The sequence below is a fragment of the Hakea prostrata genome, chromosome 9, assembly GCF_041222555.1.
Source record: "Hakea prostrata isolate BN-2017 chromosome 9, UWA_Hpros_2, whole genome shotgun sequence".
Classification (NCBI taxonomy): Eukaryota; Viridiplantae; Streptophyta; class Magnoliopsida; order Proteales; family Proteaceae; genus Hakea; species Hakea prostrata.
Genome location: NC_142608.1, coordinates 11,055,850 through 11,075,162, shown reverse-complemented (window position 1 = coordinate 11,075,162; position 19,313 = coordinate 11,055,850). Strand labels below are relative to the sequence as shown.

General features: G+C 40.8%; 1 protein-coding gene across 1 annotated transcript in view; it reads right to left on the bottom strand.

The window, feature by feature from the left end:
• The window catches only part of SFR6 (sensitive to freezing 6), a 72,730-nt gene that overhangs the window by 29,893 nt on the left and 23,524 nt on the right, over positions 1-19,313 (bottom strand). The window contains exons 5-9 of the mRNA XM_089168727.1: positions 15,364-15,465; positions 8,340-8,430; positions 2,361-2,957; positions 1,284-1,905; positions 1,120-1,199 (exon numbers count right to left, since the gene is read on the bottom strand). Of these exons, the coding sequence (XP_089024853.1) occupies positions 1,120-1,199; positions 1,284-1,905; positions 2,361-2,957; positions 8,340-8,430; positions 15,364-15,465 (1,492 nt within the window). The remainder of the gene's footprint in view (positions 1-1,119; positions 1,200-1,283; positions 1,906-2,360; positions 2,958-8,339; positions 8,431-15,363; positions 15,466-19,313) is intronic.

Here is a 19,313-nt window from a genome sequence, read left to right as displayed (position 1 = left end):
CAATTTCAGAAGGCCCAACCCAGGATACATCACTAGGGATGAATGATCATAAGTTATTTAGGCCAATAAACCTTATAGATACCCTAATCAATTAGGCAATCTCATGGATGAACAACGAGTGTTTTCATAAGGTAAAAGAATCTAGGCGATAAGTGGGCCTTTGGGTCCCCTTTTCTTTTATTTTATTTTATTTTATTTTATTTTTTTTTGGGGGGGGGGGGGGGGCAATGCTGGTTACATCACAAGCACTAGCCTCGTGCTTGGTGGAGGATTGTGAATTACAGCTCATTCCAGAGGAGCTGCTGACTATCCGTTTATCATCACAAGAAATGTTGGAAGTAATGATCAGATGGACAGGGCTGCCTTACTGTGAAAACATTTCTGAGGACTATGACGAGCTGCATCACCAATTTCCAGATTTCCACCTTGAGGACAAGGTGAAAATGTTATTGGGAAGTGTTGATGGGCCTGTAATAGTGCAGATTTATACCTGCAAAATAAAAGGGGAAGCAGGTGATCACGGGAGAAGCAATAAAAAGGGAACCAGATCTGGGATAGAGACTTGGACCAACTTAATTGAAAAGAAAGGATCTGGGAAGGAGGGAAAATTCCTAGGAAAGGAACTGTTATAATGGAGTCAGAGAGGAGGGAGGCTCTGATTATTGTTAGGAAATTGCAAGGTAGGCCTTGCTGAGGGAGAGCTGATGCTCTCGGGTACTGGTAGTAGTATAGAAGATTGGTATTGCTAAATAAAACTAATTATATTTACTGAGCTAACTTTGCATTGTTAGATTCTGGAATGCTTGATCAATAAAAGTTATTTTCATTATCTAAAGCCCTGTTTTTCCTGTGTGTCTTGCAAGTGATTGGGAGTAGGGTGAGGGAGAGAAGCCACTGCTAAGCCAAAATCAGGGGATTTACACTGTCCTATTTTTGTTAAAGCTGATTTTCCTGTTAAAAGGTGCCAGCAGAGAACAAACAGCAAGTACAAAATTCAAACACAGGACAAGCACTCCCATAAGTATTCCTCAAGAGACACAAAATAAAACATAAAAATTTGCAACACCCACTTGCTGGTAAGTTGTCACCTCTTACAGCCAAGAACTAAACATTTCTTACCAATGCCATCCTCCGCAGCACTTTGGGTACAGCCAACAGCATCCCACCAATCAACTCCCACCAAAAGACTCCACCAAAACCTGCATCACAAGAGCCATCATCCACTTAGCACATATATGCGGTACACAAAAACAAAACCATGATATTTATTATTTCTTTTGTACCTGTCTGCAATAGCACGTTCCCATGTTGCTTTTACTTTTACCTGACTACCAGAAACAGCAGGATGAAGAACACGCATGATCTTCAGGATAGTGTGATCCTTGCTGTTTTCATGCCAAACAGAAGCCAAGCAGCAGCTAGTTGAAGAAAAAGCAGGTGCAGGAATGGCTGAGCCAACATTAACAATAAAGCTATCAACTTCAACTTGTGCAAAAGTTTCACCAGAAAATATGTGGACGCCACCCCGAAGAAAGGCAACAGCAACCTCTCCACCATGAGGAGAATAAACAATACGAGCAAGAGTTCTAACATCACTTGGAAGATTGAAGGGATCAAAACTGACTCTGCTTTCTTTTTCGCCACTTGGATCAGATGCATTCCTCTGATCAGACAATGGACCTACTGCAGCTGCCGACGAAGTTTTGAAGTCACTTGTTGGCGGGATGCTTATATTGACCCTACTCAACCAAACTGTCTGCATTGGTGCTTGCCCACCAAAACTAGACGTAGGGTTTCCAAATATAGGATGGAGGACAACAGGTTGAAGAGATGATTCCCAACATTGCACTCTCCATCCTGTGATTGATGGACCCTCATCAGGATCATAAGGGGACATGTATTGCCCTGTTAAAATAAAACATGATTGTTATTTCCTATCATCACACAAAATATACAAGAGCAGATGAAGGATCATCTATAACTAAAAGGACCACAAACATGAATTTCCAGTTTTGCCATTTTTACGAATCGAAACAGCCTCTTAGCAAAAAATTGCTAGCCTAAGGCTGCATACGAAAACTGCCCCCCATGGACTCTGCTAGCGTGGAAGCCTTCATCCCCATGTTTGCCCTTATTTTTAGGGGTGGTGGATGCGGTGGTTGGACTTGGGGTTAGTATGAAGAACCCCCACCACCAACCTAAGAGAGAAAGACCCTAACTATCACAATTCCGTCTAGCAATAAAAAGTACTAAGAAACAATTAAAGTAAAACAACTGAGATTAGGAAGAAGTAGCACTCTATATTCAACAAGAAACCAGAAATAAAATTTTCCTCCAACTCCTAATCGGAAGCAAAATACCTTCAACAATTACGACAACAATAACAGAACCAGCCCGCGATGGATCAAATGCAACTGCAGTTACTCCAGAACCCCACGTCGTAGTGGTAGCTGATTGAGCTGCTGCTTCAGGACTCACATATGCAGAAAAATTTGATACTGGTGAACAATGGAGTGACACAGTCTCATTTGACTCTTGACCCGCCTGCTTATTTCCTTGCTTTGCCTCTGATGCCAAAAACTCTTGCCAACTGAATAAATATGCAGCCAGAGGGGCAAAACCAGCCCAGCTAGGAGGGTTCAGCGAAGGAGGGACAACATTACTAGTACTTGTCTTTGCAGTTGCCTGAAATCCATTGCCCGGACCAGGCGTGACTTCCCAAACTACTACTGTAGATGGATTTACAATTGGAACACCAGCAATGTGCATTGAGCCTGCTTCAGTTATGATAGCATCGGCAGCCATTATACCACTAGGCCCTGCTCCCAATAGCCCTTTGCTTGTAGAAAACCACTTTGACTGTTCGCCACTCTGGGAGGGGGGCCACTGTGACCAGTGGAGTTGGATAGATCCCGATGAGAAAACAGAACAAACACACAGAAAATTTGGCCATCTAGCTGAGACAAACCCCAAAAAGCACATCAGATCCATGGATAAACAGATTTTACATAACATTCAACTGGAAACTATGCATCAATAAGATGGATTGACCAACAAAGCAGAGGTTAATCACCAGAAATACACAGTATCACAAATGTAAGTAGCTATTGTTTACATGCAATACAGTTTAACTAACATTTTCAACCCAATAAATAAGTGCTAAAAAAAGGTTAGTGGAGATTTAAGAAATTTGATTTGAGAGCAGACGTATTAGAACTACAAAGGCAAGAATCACTCTGATCTCCCCTATAACTACCACAACTTTATAATATACCCAGCACAGCACGTACATGGTTGGAGATCTCACACTTCAAAAAAACCGAGATCTTGCTCGAGTTGGAGAGGTCTCAGTTAAGATATTGTATCTCGGGGGCTCAACTCAAGTGAACTCTAGGGTCCATTCTCGGAGGGTTTTTAAGGGTCAGGTTGGGTGAAACTTGGTATTTAACTTATTTTGGGCCTTCTAAATACACTGGTAGCCTTAGATTTGTCAGAAACAACCATTTGTATGAGTTCCAACTCGACCCTAAGTTTGAAACCGAAATGCTACAAGAATGAACATGCAATGTTGTAAAACGTGAAAAATAAAACCATTAATTGATATAAATGAAAACCATGTGGTAAGATACATCAAATAACTTAAATTGCCCAAAATTCCATCCATATGAGTATTGAGTACAATACAACATCATCATTCTCAACTTTCAAGAATACAATAGTACAACCATCATAAGTTCATAAATCATAACTTCATAACAGAACAAGGGGAGATGAAATCAATCAAGGCCCACTTATAATCCAGTAATCCACACTCAAAGACCTACTCTACAACATAATATATGGAAGGAACCAAACATGGAGAAAATTTTCACCTTGCTTGAAGAACACACTCAAATGACCTTGATTATTGATGTTTTGTTGATGTAGATGTGCTAGAGAATCCTTATGAGTGTTGCAGGTAAAGATCTGGTGAGATTCAAGCAAAACATCCGACCAAAATCCAAGTTTTCTGTTGTGGTCAAGATATGAAGCAATAGGAACGAGAGCGAGCTGAGACCAATATCTCGTCTCAGTTCAAGCAAGAGGGGGTAATATTGGGGTGGATTCGGCCGAGATCTCGACTTGACTAAGATCTCGGTTGAGTTGGGGTAAAATCCAGGTATTGACCCTGGTCTTGTTTCGAGGGGCTGGAAAAGTGAGACTTCGCAAGATCTTCTACCATAAGTGCATAGCAGCATCAATTGGAAGTTTGAAAAATATCCCAATCTCAGAATCATTAGACATCCATTTGGTTTCATACAAAAAAACTCCAGACAGCAACACAACAATCTCATCCAACGGAACTATTCCCCACAGGGGATTTCCAGGGAACTTTGTTGACAACATGGACACCTTATATTCTCTCTTAGATTTGGGAAAATTCTTTAATTCCATTAACAGTTCTGCTAAAAAATTACAGAAACACCAAGGGGAAGTTCGTATTCCTGCTTCAAGTGTAACGTCTAAAATCTTTAGTTTGGAATCCAATTTTTAAGTAGTGATTTCAGTTATGGATGTAGTTACCTCCTAAGTCTAGTCCTGCTTTCAAAATCTTAACTCGCCAATGATTTCGAAGTTTCCTTCCTGGTATGATTCTTTAAAGTATTCAATTCCGGTTTTTGATTTCTGATTTCAGTTACTAATTTTAGAACGGTAGTGCTCATGCTGATTTCCTACTATTACTTATTAATTACTCATGTCATTTTCCATTGCTCATATGAAACCTAAGAATACAGCCATTGGTTTCTGGTTCTTCAGTTATCCAATTACCAGTAGGAATACTCAATGGCCAGTTGCAAAGGATTGCCCTAATACCATACTATCTTGATCTTCCAACACCAGACACACCTAAACATTCTGTTGTGGTCTTATATTGAAAGGATCAACTAGGGGCCAAATACACTAGATAATGTAGTACTGTATTTGATTGATCAAAACAGTAGCCAAATAGGACCTTTCACAGAGAATAAAGTTCAGATTTAATAAACTTAAGATGAAACAGAAGTTAGATGTAAAAGAGGGCTGAAACTAGAGTGGTATTATAAGGATAATAACATAACAATACAAGCTGAATAGATCTTCAAAACAGGGGCAGAACTATGATGAAGAAATTGAAAGGACAATATGAGGAAATTGAGAATAACAATGTAACACCCGGGCTTCACACCGCAAGGTGGATCGATTGGATCAAACACCAACCTACCTTGATCAAACACAAGGAGTCTCTATAGAGAAAGAATGCTAACAAAGCAAATTAATTTCAATAGATGAGTTGTGTCTTCACCTCTTCCATAAGTCTCTTAATATAGCATTCTAAACAGACATAAACATTAATGGTAACATCCAACCACTAGCTAACACCACCTACCTATTAATAACTCAATTACTACCTAACTCTTTGACAAAGGAAAACTCCTTTAACAATGAGTTCTTTTATTTTCAAACCTCAGCCCCTTTTATTGACTTTTCAAAACTAGACTTGGGCTTAGGTATAGACTATGAAGCTCAACATATGTGGGCTACGTTTAACCCACTAAAACAATCTTAACCCATGAAAGCCATGGGCTGATTCATGTGATAGCTTTAGGCCTTTGATGGGCGTAATCCAATGGGCCTTTTCTTTCTTAAATATGTCTTCAATTCTGCATCACTAGATCTTGAATAAACCAGGTGTTAAAACTAGGCACAGTCTAGGTCACAGTTTGCGTCGAGGATATGGACGTGACCAGAAGGCTATGACGAGTATCAAAGAAGTTTTGGGGTTTCACAGAAGAGATTTGAATGCTGAATTTGAAATTCCAGCAAGCAAGGCTTTGGTTTATGGTTATGGGTTTTGAAAAGGGACAATAGGTGAAGGTTATGCAATCCAGATACAGACTTAAACTGATAGATGGATTATAAGATCTGAAAATTGGGTCTTCCAGTAAAAATTTGTAAGTCGGAATTCAGGGTTCAAAAGTCAAACGGGAAAGACACTTGGACTGAGCAACAAGTTTGTCTAGTGATATGTGGTTCAAATATGGATGGGTTCTCACGGTCAAGTGTCAAGTAATTGAAAAATTACAGAAATAGACACTTAAGGATGAATTAAACTTCGAATGCGTTTGTTCAACGGATAAGGGGTGGGAAACTTATGGTGGTGGATACATGCAAGGTGCTAAATCTCGACAAATCTCGCCGGTTTGCTGGTTTCCGAAACCAGCGAAATGGCGAGATTTCAATAAGATTTCACCGAATTTTAACTTTGATTTCGTTTGATTTTGTCCCAACTCCCAAATTATAAATTTATAATAATATTTCAGACACATGATACTGCTACGTGGGAGACATGAATGATGGGAAAGGATAAGTGTCAGCTGTGAAAAGTTAAAACTCTTTGAATTCCCATTAATAATAATTCACGTAAGGCAGTAAGTAAGGCAACCCATCATCCTTTATTAAATGCTTTACCAGGTTTCTTTACCACGTGTGTGGTCAAAAAACCTCATCGTAAGTGATAAGTTTTTTTTTCTTAAATGTTAAAACCTAAAACTCATTCGGACTTTCAGAGTCTCATTGTTACTCACTGTTTTTGTTTCTTCTCATTTTTTCTCTAAGAGTTGCAGTTCCTTTTTCCAACGATCAACGTCAAAAGGCTTGAAGCCATCGCATGATGACCACCATTTCCAGCGACTGTAAACTCACCGAGCTTTCCTCAATCTCTCCTCTCACTTCTTTCTCCTAAGATGATGTATTCTTTGTCTATTACAATTTTTTCTCCATCACTCTCTCTACAGAGAGGTAAATGTTTGGTTTGATTCGAGGATTCAAACAAAAGCAAAAGATACCGGCGACTTCTTGGGCAATTTTTGGTGTATACGATTTTCCGGCGAATTATCGGCGATATTTTGAAATTTCATTTTCACCAACTATTTCGGTTCGCCATTCACTGAAATTCGGCGAAATTTCGCCGAAAGGTAGAACACTGGATACATGTGTTGTGGGCAGTGTGCGACATTTCGGCGAATTTCACCGGTTCGCCAAGGTGCAAACCGGCAAAATTTGCCGATTTTTCGCCAACTTTTCAAGTGATTTTTCGCCTCTGTGATAACCCAACCCACGACCACCGCCGAAGAGACAGAAGTCAGAAGGAGAAGAAGAGGATTAGGCAGCAGTAGATTTGGTGATTCCAACGAAGATACCAGTGACATATCTCAAATTCTGTGAGGCCAAGCATGTATTTCGCCAGTTGGCCGGAAAATCAACAATCATTGATTTTCCAGCGACTTTTGCATTTTTTTGGCGATATTTGAATATATCGGATTTCGGTTCAAAAACAGTTTGGACCTCAGCCGAACCGGCCGATATTCAGCAAAATGCGTACCGTGGTTGTGGGTTGGGTTGGCAAGGAAACGGAAGGAAATGAGAATTGGAATATGCACTTTGTAGTGGAGAAGGATTTAGTGGGAGAGTTGGTAAAAGTAGACAGGGTGGAATTTTATGGAAAAGTGAAGAAATGGGAGAAGAGAGAAACTCAAAAGTAACCTTTGCAAAGACCCACCAAATTTGGCTGGACTTCGAAAATGAATTGAGTAGGAAAAAGTAATGGACCACTTCAGCCAACAAGTATAAACGCATTAAATTAGGTTGTCAAGAAGTTTCCCACACCATCTCACTAAACAATTAAATTTGTGGAAATTTGCAGCAAACAAGTATCAAGTTTTCTGCCACCTTTTACCTTTTCCACTCTTTTCCTTCAATCTAACACACTCTTAGGGTTTTCTATGGTTGGACAGGGCAGCAAGGGGGATCGACTGCAGGCAAGTGTGGGCTGGATGTGGGGGTCCTAAGGACCAAATTCGAAGGTCTTCTAATGGTGAAATTTGGCTGCAGGAAGGTTTTTGATAAACTAAGGCTTCCAAAACAAAAGTACAGAAAATTGGTTCTCGACTTTCAGATTTAGAAATAGAGATTAGGGATGGGGGATCAATACTTAATATAGGTTAGTGCAAGCATGGACAGTAGGTAAGCACAGGTTTAGATTGCTTGCAATCGAATCTGAACTTGAACAGTGGTTGTTCTTTCAAAATAATGAAAAAAAGGCTTGATTAAGGACCCCCCCAGGCTTCACACCATTGAAAAGCTAGCTGGCCATACACATCAATGACACCAGAGTTTAGTTTGACGCTAAACTAAGCTCATATGAAGAAGAAAGGCAGCAGCAGCTTGTAAAATGAAATTCAAAAATGTGAGTGTATCCTCATTTCCCAAGATGAAACCTTGTCCAAATTATTAGAAGGAAAAACTGAAGATTAACAAACCTGATGCTTGAGACTGCTGAGAAAGAAACTTCTCCTCAAAAGCTGTTTTGGAGTTCCCAGTACTACTGGAGTTTGTTGAAACCCACCTGTACTGTAATTGAAAGAAAAATAAACCAAACCAGACGCATCAGATTCTATACCTGGGAGACAGAATTAGTGACGGCTTATGCATCAATGTTGAAAGTAGAACTAGAATTTGGAGCCATGTCAGTACAATTCACCCTTTCCACAAAGACAGTATACCAATGTAAAACATTAAGTATATGACATGACAAGGCTTAAGAACTAAGACAAGAAATGAACATCATTTGGTTCACAAGCATCAAAGATCAATGCTCAATATAGCAAAACAAAATATAATCCACAGAGGTGATTCATCTAGCTTGCCCAAAGCATGGTGCTATATACACTCTGAAAGCAAGCAGTAGAATGCCAAGGGATAGTGGGGATCATGACACCAAAATTATACTTCATCCCCCCAGCTTAAGAAATCAAATGTAGAAGTGCAAGAACAAGGATGAAACACAATAATTATAAATTTATACCAACATACAAAAACTTTCAGATGAACAACTCCCTAAATTTCAACCAATATATACAAAAACTTTCAAATCAATTAATCACCCATTTCCAGCCACCTAATTAAGAATCCAGGATTAGACTTTCAGACGCACAACTAGTACAGATTGAATAAGTCAGATTAATACCACTGGTAGTTCATGTGCTTTTTGCCGGTTTTCTTTTTCTTCTTCACTAAACGGTAACAAATATTTATTTATTAACATACAAAAAAAAAAGGATAAGCAATCTAGAATTAGCATTTCCATAATAAATCTAGAGCTACATAACAGGTAATGAAATTGATGTAGGAAAAACCCTAGAAACTAGGGGACCTACAAAGTGGGCTACTAGACTCTTCGAAGGAAACACCTATTCTTGACAAATAGTAAAGAAAAGGAATTGCAGCACTTGAATTCTGATTACTCATGCATATAGGACAGCAAAAGTAGAGAAAGAAACACAATAAGGCCTAATTGATAAGCACAACTAAACAAGAATCCATAGGGAAACAAGGGGATGGGGATCTTAGCACCATAACACTAAATTGAATGCAAGGGGATTAAGAAACTTAAAGAAAATAGAGCTGTCCTAATTAATATCAGATTTCTAACAAGGAATTCAGCAATTAACAATGTAAAGGGAGTCTTAGGAAGTTTTGTTTTAAAGTAAACTACTATCAAAGAATAAATGAGAAATATTTAGGGAGAGATAATGTTACCTGCTGATCCTAGCTGCAAAACAGGGGTTGAAAAACATCTAGGAACAGAAATAAGAGAAAAAATAAATATTTTGAAGTAATAGTGAATCCTAGGAAAGGAGAGTAGGGTTAGAATGGAGAAGCACAGCAAGACTGCTGTACTAGAGGTGATAGAAGAGAAGGAGAGAAAGAAAAGAAGAAATAAAAAAAAGAAGTTACGACAGAGAGAAAAGAAGAATTATGCAGAGAAAAAAAAAGAAGAGAGGAAACTGATCCACGTAAGAGAGGAAAGGTAGAAGAGGAGAAGAAGAAGAACTTACTAGAAATCCACGCCAAGAAAGAGAGTTGCACAAGAGAGAGGAATCTTTTATTTTTTGCATTCATTCATTCATTGCCAAAAACGAATTCCATACAAGGTTTAAATAAAAAAAAATTGATCCCTCTTAATCCTACATGTTTAATTCGCAAAATAACCCCAACTTAAGTTGTAAATAAAACCCAAACCCAAAATAATTCAAAATTGGGCCAAAATAGACTCTAGACCCAGCCCATAAAGACTCAAACATAAAATTAAAATATTTCAATAGTAAACTATTACCCAACCCACTAAGACTAAGGAAAATAACATGGCAAACTGCCTGTAAGCAGTGTTTCTCATCGAATCATAGGATCCTAGCAATCCGATAACCTCCGAACTCATCATCCATCCACATAAATGTTGTCGTGGGATGATCTCTACGTCAGCGTCGCCGGTAAACTCGAAACTGCTCATTGATGTCCTCATCCAGAAATACATCTACATCTCTTATGATTCTGATACCCCCCCCCCCCCCAAAGGGAATCTACACTTGTCCTTAATCCCTAGACAATATTTTGAGCATTAACAGACACTCCAGTAAAGATAGGCAACATAGGCCTAAGTGCAGTCTTCAGTCTTCAAGACTAACCAGATGCTTGCAGGCAGCATAGATTAATCCACATCAAAAATACCTCAACTTTAGGAGTGCATTCTGGCAAGGTGACCCAACAGTCCGCAATATTCTAGTGGGTTGTTTTCTACTGTCTTCTACTTATTACAACCAACTACACAAATCTTAAATCTCATCAATCACAAAATATTGACGAAGATAACTCCATGTACCTCCACTAACACAGTAAAAATCACCATTGATGTCAATGCAGGATTGGTTGAGTGGTAAAGATCCATACTTCTCAGTGGAGAGGTCATGGGTTCAACCCTTGCGGACGGCATTAAATTTCCAGTATTAAAAAGCACCAGTACCAAAAAAAAAAAATCACCATTGATATAACCACAGAAAGTTATAAAATTTTGGAAATTTCAACCCCCACTAAAACAAGAGGTAGTGTTGAAATGGGATTGACTAAAATATTGACCAAAATCTTGAGATTTCGGTCTTATTGCAATATTCACCAATTTTGAAGGGGCTAAGCGCACGCAAGCATGAGAGAAAGCACAACCAAGCCTCATTGAATTCTCGACCGAGCCTCAGTTTCTACTTGGTTTAGACCCGGAAAAAAAAAAAAAAAAAAAAAAAAAAACACAGCTACCCAGTTTCCCCATTTTGAGCAGACAATACCTCAAATCAAGGGTAAAACTCACCAAACCCTTTTTTGGGGATGAGTGAAGATAATCATTAATCAAAACTTTAAATAGGGAGAAGAGAGTGTACAAGGGAAAGGGGGGAGGGGGAAATTACAACCTACCAGTCAGGCCAAAAAAAAAAGATACAACACTCCTATTCCTGGGGGTACCCAAAACAGGAGGGTGGGGAGAAGATTGCAATCTAGCAAAAACATCGAAGTAGATGGCTCTCCAAATCATGTCAAGGGATCTACTTTGAAATCTCAATCTCAACAAGGATTCCAGTCAAAAAACTAAGCTCTCATAATATCTCGGCCAAGTAAAAATTCTCAGTCAACTCAACCCAACTCAAGGGGCCATCTCGATGGGTATTAGGGCCCAGTTGGGCTAGAATTTGGTATTTATCCTATTTTGGGCCTCCCAAACATAGTGGTGGCCTTAGATTTGTGAGGAAACAAGTGTATATATGAGTTCCAACTCGATACTAACGTTGAAACCAATGTGCCCAAGGAGTGAACATGCCTAGGCAAAAGAATAAAGGCATCGTCACTCAACCCGTGAAGACTTGCCATTTTATGAGCTTGTAAGGCCCGTTGAAGTCCCAGGAGAATTTGAATCATAGATTCTCGTTTTATGGCTCGTTCTTTCTACTCACTCGCAAGCTAATACACAACCATTATTTGATATAAATGAAAACATAAAGGTTTAAAAAGTCAAATAATGCATTAAACATGTCCAATTGTTCACATTTCACAATTTCACATTACAACATTGGTGTACTTGTAAGTTACACTTACACCACAAGAGTACAAGCATATAATCATTGATTAAGAAGCTCCTCCAATTGTGCTCCACCAGCACCAACACCAATGTAGAACATAGTTTTGAAAAAAATGAAGTTTGGGAAGAACACTCACCTTACTTCAAAATTGGCTTTAAAATCAATAAATCTTTGTTGCAAATGGGCTAAATAGCTTGTTGATACAGCCCAAGTAGAGATCTAACCAACTTTCTGGCCAAAAAATCAGAACAAAACACCAAAACTAGCAAAGGCAAGAGTCTCTAAACAGGTCGAGATCTCGCCCGAGACGTGGTATTTTTTAAAATTGTGTTGAATTGAGACCTCAGGAGATACGAGATCTCAAGTTGACTGAGATCTTGTATTTTTCTGGGATCATCTTTGATTCACATGAGATCTTGTCTCAAGGTTTCAAACAAAAAGATCTCGGTGACATCTCACGAGACCTCAAACCATGTCCGCTCCCACCACAAGTGAGTGATTGAAGCAATGAACACTAATCTACAAACCAAATCACAAATAGAAGTGCTTGTGAAGCGTCTCGAAAACCAAACCCGATCCATAGAGAACCCAAGGGAGCATATGGAGCTAGGCCAAATGGTGGTAATGGCTCTCACCCACAAGCAGCAAGAGAAGGGCAGGAGAAGAAGAGGTGGTCTAAATCTTCAAAGCCTTTCATACACAAGAAGCAATTAGGGTTGACATTCAATGCCGGTGGATGGGGAAAGACTAAGTAGGTAGATAGAGGTTAAAGAAGAAAAGGCATGGTAGTGGACATGACCCTTGAACCCAAGCAAGGGGTACCAAGCAACTAGGGAGGGAAAGCAGCTAAGATTCCATGCAAAGGTGATGGTGAAGGAGCCAGTAGGGGAGGATAATCAAGTGGTGCAATCCCGAGTAATGGGGTAGAGTAGGGAAGGTTGGACCAAATTTGAGTGAGACTTAAGGTAAAGGGGGAATCCAAGTGTTATCAAATATGAAATATTATAAAAGGGTGAGTTTAGGGGTTTGAGAAGCATGAACCTGGCAGGGCCTATGAGAGGGCATAGGATACCCGAAGGATGCCAAGGGTAAAGCCAAAAGTAAGTGGAGGCTCAACAATTTGGGTGATGAAAGGGAAAGCAAGGGGTCTAAGGAGGAGAAGCTTCCGCCAGACCCAAAATGGGTTAGAGGGGAGGGAGGCAATCCAAATGTAGTCATCCCTAAACAAATGGGAATACAAGTGTCATGCTTACTGGAGATCTTCCAAATGGAGTCATCCCTCAATAAATGCTCATTGGGTTTGGCAGAAACCTACCCTCAGTTTTGGGCTAGCAGATAGAGGATTAGCTGATGGGAAGAAGGAACCCAGAGGTTTCTTAAACTTTCCAAAGAAACACGTAAAAAAGGGTACCATGGCGTGAATTGCAGCTTTGAGGATACAGAAGATACCACACCAATAAAGGTAAAAGGATCGGACGACCGACCTAAGGAGGACCATTCTACTAGTAAACGAGGAGTCTACCCTTCTAGAGTTGGAATGTCTTCCAAATCTAGTCAAGCATGGGGGAGCAATGGTCATTAGTTAGATGGCCCAAAATGAGGGGAAGACCAAGGTAGGAGACAGGGAAGGAGCCAATAGGTTGAGTACGATTATTGGTTGGGTGTGGCTCTCCAACACCTAGAAGGGGATTCCTTAGATTGGGTTTACCAAAGAAAATGACCGGAGTACAATTGGCCAAGCTTCAAGAAAGCCCTTTCTCATGATTTCAGTAATGGGAAGGCCAACGACGTGGATTTGCCGGCACCAAATGCGGTAAGGCAAGTTGAACCTCAAGCTACTTCCCAAGACTTTCCACCAATTACAGATGAAGCAAATTGTGGTTCAAGAAGCAATTCGCAATGGTGGTTGAGAAGGAAATCCAGATGGCGGAAGGATTGTCTAGAGGATCCTAAAACGAGTAAAGGAATCGCTGTGAATTTTGTTCCAAGGTCCAAAGATACTCCTTGCAAAAACCTCCCAATCAAAGGAATTCTTTCAGAGTGCCCGAATAAGGAGTTTAACAAGATCGATTTTACACCAGAGTCTCACCCAATTGTTGGGTATCGCTGGCTCGAGGAGTATAAGGTTGAAGACAAAATGCCAAAACAACCAAAAGAGGAAGAGAAAATGTGAATAGAAGAAAGGGGTCAAAGGTAGCAAGCCTTGGTTGTTGGGCAAGGAAAAGGAATTTTGAGTAATATCAATTTTGTTTGATTGTAGACTTGGAGTCGATGAACTGGAAAATCGTAACTAGGAGAGGCATAGCTAGTATAAAGTGGAGGTCAATTAGGTGGCACAACCACCGGCAAATCCTCCTTGGTTGAAGGCAGCGGCAACAGTGGGATGTGGTGGTTGATGGCAGTACCGACAAGGGTTGCAACCGATGGCAATGTGGAGGCAGTTACACAAAAAAGTCCGACTCCATTTTGCCCACGCACAAGATGGAGTGGTCACATCCAGATCAGCAGTGAAAAATAGGGAAAGCAGTTAGGTTCTCATTGCAAGAGAAGAGACAAAGGAGAACATGGACAAATTGCCGGTTTAACTGCTGGGACTGGTCTTGTCAAGCCAGTTAGCCCAAGGAATTAACTCTGCAAAATGGGCATTAAATGGCACAAATACAAGCCACCTTCAGCGGCCCACTTACATGACTTATAGGCTACCTAAAAACAATTTAGGTCATGGGCCTATTACAAGTTTTATTTTTTGGGCCAACCTAGTAGATGGGTTATTTATTTGGCAAATCACGGCCCAAGAAGCATATAATCCATTAACTAGGGAAAACAACCAAGGGCATTTTGGGGAAGCTAATATTTCCCTTTCTTCTACCTCTAGCCCGACAACAGTGGGGGCGCATACTGAAGCAATGATGGAAGACAGGGAAGAAATACCAGAGAAAGCCCGCGATCAGTGCTACACTGTCGTTTTGCTGCAAACGCCGACACTAGGGAAGAAGAGGGATCCTGCATTTTGGCTTAAGTTCTACCAAAATAACAATTTCAAAATTTTCACTAAAACAGAACAAACTTTGAAAGGAATGTTGCCCATTTCACCAAACACTATAGGTTTCACCTAAATGACCAGAAAATTCAAATTCAACACCATGATATCAGCTATATCATCCAATCAGCGGGCACTTCAAAAGACAGTAGAAATCAGAATTAGGGGAGAAATAATGGAATTAAAATCATCACTGACCCCAAGGGATAACTGGAATTCACCCTTCTTTTTAGTTTATAATATTATGTATTTCATGTTATATTGAATTAATAAAGAATTAGTTTATGCATCAAATAAAAGCTGTCAAAAGCAAAGTGACCAAATAGAACATCAATAACATACCGAAGACGTTCCAGATAACCATTTTGTAATAACTGCAATATCCTGATGCCACTGAGTCTCACAATGCCAGCAACTAGCATCTTTCACTAAATTAGCAGGCCCCTGAGTAAGTTCAAAGACATTAGAAAAGGAAAAACAGCATGAATGCATAAGAGAACCATGGTATCAGGATATTTAAAAAATGATTCTTAAAAGAACATAAGTACTAAATGCATGCCAGAGGTATCGTCCAACAAAAAATTTAAAAAACATCAAAAAAAGGGAAAGGGTTCTCTCCTAGCAGCATGGCCACTGCGTCAGGAGTGGGGCCAATCACAGCACACACGGGAGAATCAACAGAAGCAGGATTTCCTACATCCATAGGGGCTGGGGTAGTCAGTTCACTTTCCATGTGTGTGGGCACAAGCACCACATTGCCAGCCAGAGTTATTATTTCCTAAGGAAAATAGAGAGTTACTATCAAAGACACCCCAAAAACTTTTCCCTACAGCATAAACAACGCATGAAAATGCAAAAATGGCAGACATCCTCTACTTTGTTAGAACCATTACATTTTTTCCCTTCTTGGTAAAAAGAACTATTAAATTTAGGTCTAAACATGAAAATACCCTTCTACCCTATACTTATTTCCCATTATTTTCCCCCTTCCCTTTCCCCAATCACTTTTACACATTTCTACCAAGAAAAAAAGCAGTCACATTTAAGCATTATATTTTCCTTTCCTTTCTCTCCTTCTCACTGATGGGAAAGCTACAAAGTCACTTCCACTTAAACATCTGAAATCAAAATCAGAAATCAACAAAACTGAGATTTCCCTCCAAAGCCTATTTGGATCTAGTTTTGCCCTTTGGGTTCTCATCTCTCAATCAGTTAGATTTCAGTTCTGGAAACATATTCAGAAATGGAGAGCAGCAAACCACAAAAGGCAGATAGAAGCAGACAAGGTGGAGATAGAAAGAAGACAGTTTTGAAGTCCATTAAAGCTGGACTGCAGTTTCCGGTGGGTCATTCTACACTTTTCTTGAAGAAAGGTCGCTATGCACAAAGGGTTGGAACAGGTGCTCCCATCTACCTCACTGTCATACTCAATTATCTCGCTAATGAGGTATAAATATGATTTCATTGTAAAATGAGACCGCTGAGTTCCGGATTGAATTATTTGTTCTCATTAGATTCATATGCTTTTAGGTTCTGGCACTGGCTGGGAATGCAATAAAAGATATCAAGAAGACTAGGATAAACCCAAGGCATACTGCTTTCTGTGAGCAACAACAAGCAGCGCGGGAAACCATTGCTAGTGGTGATGTTCTTTGTTAGGACCCTAGGAAGAGGCCAGGTGGAGGAGAGAGAGAGAGAATGAGGGTTAGTTGAGATAATAAATAGAGGGAGAAGAGTGAGGAGAGGGCATCGAATGTTTGGAGAGTCTTGTGGACAGCCGTAGGCTGAGGGAACACTGTGAGGTACCAGATGATGAAACCCTACTAATACCTCCCAAAATCAATACAAGAATGCAAGAAATTAACAAGATAACTATGGTTTCTATGGTGCCAGTCACCCCCCACACCTCACGGTGTTCCATCAGCCTACGGCTGCCCACGAGACTCTCCAAACATTCGATGCCCTCTCCTCACTCTTCTCCCTCTATTTATTATCTCAACTAACCCTCATTTGCTCTCTCTCTCTCTCTCCTCCACCTGGCCTCTTCCTAGGGTCCTGACAACTACCGGCCTCTCGAAAATCACCTTGTCCTCAAGGTGATGGAAAATTTGAGGTTGAGTCTTCTCGTGTGCCAGCCATCTCGGTAACCTGCACATTCTGCCAGACCCAACAGCAGACCCATCTCCAAAGATGCAATTCTAGCCAAGGCCACACTTACAATGTGGTTCGCCCTCCCAATGATCGGAGAGGTTGGTGTCTTGCAACTGCCCGTGAGTCGAGTAAGTGCGAAATTAAAATACCCCCCAAAAAGACCATCAAAAGGAATCTAATGTCGAATGAAAAATGCTAAGAATTGTGGAACCACTGAAGAGTAACCCTCCTCAAAAGTATGAGTCTTCGCAAGCAGTACCAAGTTGGCTCCAGGATCTCCCTTCTCTGCAACTGACGAACAAAACCTGAAGAGGATGACGAGAGAATAGCAGCGATCACTCTAGCATCAACCACACTTCCAAAGTTTTCGAAATGAGACCTGTCGGGGAGAGAACTTCTACAGGTTTTGGTCTAAAAACGCCAACGGAGGATCTCAGATTAGTTGCCCGAGAACAGTCGAAGACTGCGCTATTGAGCATCGCAGTCCTGGCATCCTATCCCTTTGTGAACAAAATCAACCTTGTGGGAAGCATCAGGTCCTTGCGCTTCCGCCTGGAAATTTTTGTCGCCAGCCACAAGATCAACCCCCATCGCACCGCTGCAATTCTCACGGAGCCTGCGTGCCGTCTCGATTTTGGGAGGTGGAAGACGATGAGTTCCCCATTCGGTGGTTCGATCAGGCCCTGGTTCGGTAAGTGGTTGGTTCAGTCTGGTTTGGGTTTTTGACTGTGTGAGATTTATCTAGGCCCAAAGTGGTAATGAAAGTGAATGGCTTTTGGATCTTTTGTTGTAACAAAATGTGCCAGGCCCATGGTGGATCTATTGAAGTGGTTGGGCTTAAGCATGTAAACCCATGGGACGAATAGTATAGGCTGGGTATCTGATAAAAGGACTGGGCTGGGCTTTTTAATAAAGTGGGCTAAGCCGATAGTGTTAATTTTGGATCGATTAAACCTAACTGCTTATGTCCATGGGTTAGAAGTATGGGCCGGAGATTAGGCTAATGAGATAGGATGGGCTTGGGGTTAAAGAAATAGGTTGGAGGTTTCTTTGGGGGTCTAGTGGCCCAGTCTTTGTAATTGGTCCACCAGGGTTTAAGAGGTTTTCGGTTTTTTGAGCTCGAACCGAACCAGTGAACCAGTTTGAGGTGAACCATACTAACCCTAAACACCCGAAAACTCCATCGCCTTCTCCCTTCTCTGTGAGTAGAAAGCTTCGCCGCCGCCTACCGTTTCTCGCCAGATGCTTCCGACCCTTTTCCACTCCCCTTCTGACCCTCGTTTTTCATTTTACCGCTAAGATCAATAGCCTCCGCAACCTTCAACCCTCTATTTGGCATTTTTCTCATGGTTCAGTGAGAAATTGCTGCTACAACTAATCGATCACAACCATCGGCCACTTCCTGCGCATTTACCTGCGCTTGATCAATGTGGTGTTGCCATTCCTCCTCACCAAAAACCGATGCAGATTCGATATGAAGAAATTTTTCATCCTTCCAGTTACCGAAGTCGAAAACCAACGCCTGTGACTATTTTTCATCCTTCCAATTACCGAAGTCAATAACCAGCGACTCCTTGAAGTTTGTCCAGGTAAACTCCAACCAAGCTCTTTCGTATACCCAATCTAATGCGTCTCCTTCCAAGTGTTGGAGAGCTATGCCCAACCACTGCTCTTCTTCGATCTAGTTCTCCCAACAGAACAGAAGAATCTCTACAATCCATATCTGAACTTCTCCTTCATCAGAAAACGAAGGCAGTGCCATTACCTCCCTGGGATCGTGTCGGCTCTGATCAGATGATGAAACCCTACTAATACCTCCCAAAATCAATACAAGAATGCAAGAAATTAACAAGATAACTCTGGTTTCTATGGTGCTAGTCACCCCCCACACCTCATGGTGTTCCCTCAGGCCTACGGCTGCCCACAAGACTCTCCAAACATTTGATGCCCTCTCCTCACTCTTCTCCCTCTATTTATTATCTCAACTAAGCCTCATTCTCTCTCTCTCCTCCACCTGGCCTCTTCCTAGGGTCCTAACATTCTTCCTAACGTCCACACTGTTTCGTTGCCCAAGAAGACTGAGAATAGTGAAAAGAGTGACAAGGTTTCCTGATCCAAATCTCCAAAAAAGGTCACTGCAG